Source organism: Temnothorax curvispinosus, unplaced genomic scaffold (assembly GCF_003070985.1).
Source record: "Temnothorax curvispinosus isolate PA1 unplaced genomic scaffold, ASM307098v1 QBEX01010736.1, whole genome shotgun sequence".
NCBI lineage: Eukaryota > Metazoa > Arthropoda > Insecta > Hymenoptera > Formicidae > Temnothorax > Temnothorax curvispinosus.
The window spans coordinates 19,994-22,769 of record NW_020220516.1 but is presented as its reverse complement, the minus strand read 5'-3'; the positions used below and the strand labels follow the sequence as shown (position 1 = coordinate 22,769).

General features: G+C 47.4%; 1 protein-coding gene across 1 annotated transcript; it reads left to right on the top strand.

Moving 5' to 3' along the window:
* The first annotated feature begins 583 nt into the window (after nucleotides 1-583).
* LOC112460690 lies at nucleotides 584-1,948 on the top strand. The gene has a single exon (XM_025025486.1). The coding sequence runs from the start codon at nucleotides 584-586 to the stop codon at nucleotides 1,946-1,948; it is 1,365 nt and encodes a 454-aa protein (XP_024881254.1).
* Nucleotides 1,949-2,776: the final 828 nt, after the last annotated feature.

Here is a 2,776-nt window from a genome sequence, read left to right as displayed (position 1 = left end):
CTTTGCTCGAAATCCCGCGTGGCCCCGCTCAAGGTCATATCGCTGGCAAGGCTGGAGCTACAAGCGGCATTGTTATTGGCCGAATTGATGGACAAGGTCAGCACATCGATCGACGCAATTCAAGAAGTTTTTCTGGTCTGACGCTACCATCACACTATACTGGATAACTTCGCTTTCCCGGAGGTGGGAGATATTCGTTGCCAACCGAGTTGGTAAGATACAACGTTAAACCAAGATAGAAGATTGGAGGCACGTTCCGTCCACAGACAATCCCACCGACATACTATCACGCGGACTACATCCGCACGAACTCGTGGAAGCAAGTTTATGGTGGCATGGACCTACCTTTCTGCAATACGAAGAAGACCGCTGGCCAAGTAAGGACATCACTCGCCTAGGAGATGATTTTCCCGAAACACGAGAAGTAGCGGCAGCCGTCGTCATCATCAGTCCTTCGATCGTCGACGGATTAATCAAAAAGCATTCAAACTTGGGCAAGATATGCCGCATCATAGCGTATTGTCTCAGGTTCAACAAGGCGCATTGGCCGACTCCGGCCACCGAATCCGTTTCTCACAACAAGATGTCGCACGCGTTGGGCGTTGTGTGCAAAGCAGTGCAAAGAAGCTCATTTCCCGACAAGTACAGAGCGCTGACCAAAGGGGACTCGGTTAGCGCGTCCAGCAAGATACTTTCCCTGTCTCCCTTCATAGACGAAACCGGGCTAATCCGGGTGGGGGGTAGATTAAAGAATTCTGAGTTAAAATTCGACGCGTGCCACCCCATATTACTACCTCGCGATCATGAGCTCACAAAACGTACGATAAGACGAGAACACGTGCGTAACATGCATGCTGGCACTCAGGCAACTATGGCCGCAGTCAGGCAGAGATTCTGGCCTTTGTCGCTGCGCTCAACCGCGCGAAAAATTATCCGAAACTGCGTAACATGCTTCAGAGCTAAACCGAGCCAATCAGAAGCTATAATGGGCTCGTTGCCTTCTACTCGCGTTACCGTTTCAAGGCCATTCTCGCATTGTGGTGTCGATTATGCCGGACCCGTCATGGTAAAGGAGGGCAAGCGACGTAATGCCCGCTTTCACAAGGCGTACATCGCTATCTTTGTGTGTTTCTCCACGAAAGCCGTACATATCGAATTAGTAAGTGATCTCACATCGGAAAGCTTCTTTAGCGCACTCCGGCGTTTCATGTCCCGAAGAGGCAAACCCGCTTGCATATATTCCGACAATGGGACCACGTTTGTAGGGGCGCATAAGCAGATCAAAGAGTTCTACGACTTAATTAACGATAATCAGGTTCGAGACGATATAAACCAGTTTGTTCGCGAGCAGGAAACTTCTTGGTCCTTTATCCCGCCTAACGCGCCGCACTTCGGCGGTCTATGGGAAGCCGCAGTAAAGTCGGCCAAGTATCACATGACTCGAATTATAGGCCAAGCGCATTTAACATTCGAAGAAATGCAGACGGTACTCTGCGAAGTGGAAGCAATCCTGAACTCGCGACCACTCACGCAACTGAGCGCCGATCCAAATGATCTCGCGTATCTCAGTCCCGGTCATTTTCTTGTCGGTACAGCCTTGAATAGTTTCCCTTGTCACGACTTACAAGACATTAACAAAAATCGGCTTACGCGCTGGCAAAGAGTAGAGCAAATAAGACAACATTTTTGGCATAGATGGAGCACTGAGTACCTTAATTCTTTGCAAGAACGAACCAAATGGAAGGCCAACAAGGGCGTACAGTTAAAACCCGAGCAATTAGTGCTCATAAAACAGCAAGGCCTAGCTCCTTTGCAGTGGCTGTTGGGGCGAGTTCAGAATGTTCACACCGGAGCCGACGGCGTCACGAGGGTTGCCACCGTCCGAACAGCGAAAGGTGACTTCACAAGACCTCTTTCTAAGCTCGCGGTGTTACCCATAGACACTTAAGTATACTCGTCTCGCGTGGACGTCAAACTTCGCGTTCAGTCATAATTAGCGTTAAGATTTTTGCGAAGCCCTTTGGTTGCCACTCCTATATCACAAGCGTCTATTTAATCATAAGTGCGAATGCTATTTTATTTTATGTTTGACCTAGTCATCTTAGATTCCAAACTTAGTTATACTAATCTTTGTACTATATGCGACTCCAATTCGAAGGAGTGTCATGTAACCATTCTGATGTAAGAGACTACTTTTTACGTTTTGTTCTTTTGTTTTGAAAGTACGTCCTTTCAAGGGGGGCGGCGATGTATGATGTGTAACCGGGTCCGCTCCTGCTTTACCGATCCACGATTACCCCGCGTTGTCGTGCCTGCTATTCGCGGGCGCTCTCGTAGTATTCCGCCTAGTTACGGCCGTGCTCGCAGCGGCGTCTCCCACCACTGCCGCCACTACTACCGTAGAGAATCATCGTGATCGTCGTACGAATCGCACGTGCCGTTAAGTCGAGCGATAGACCGTGCTTTTATTGTACCATCCGAGTGACTTTATAATTAATATTCAACGCAGAGAAGTAAATCCCTTTCTTTATCGACCACGCCCGATTCTGAGGAAGCAGCCGCTCGATCAACTGCGTGGAGGCCACGAGGCCTATTCAAAACACGTTTATTAGTTTTTTTCTTTTAATAAAATACTAACAAAATTAAAAAAAAAGTTATAATATTTTTAATAATATAAGAGAAATAAGACCCCCCGTTTTATGACCGTTATACAATCAATCAATATTAAATAAGCCGTTTACGGTCCGAGCTTGGATCTTAATAGCCTAATAATATT

Excerpts from the sequence above, each read along its gene's own strand:
- LOC112460690 (XM_025025486.1), top strand. The coding sequence starts at position 584 with ATGTCGCACGCGTTGGGCGTTGTGTGCAAAGCAGTGCAAAGAAGCTCA.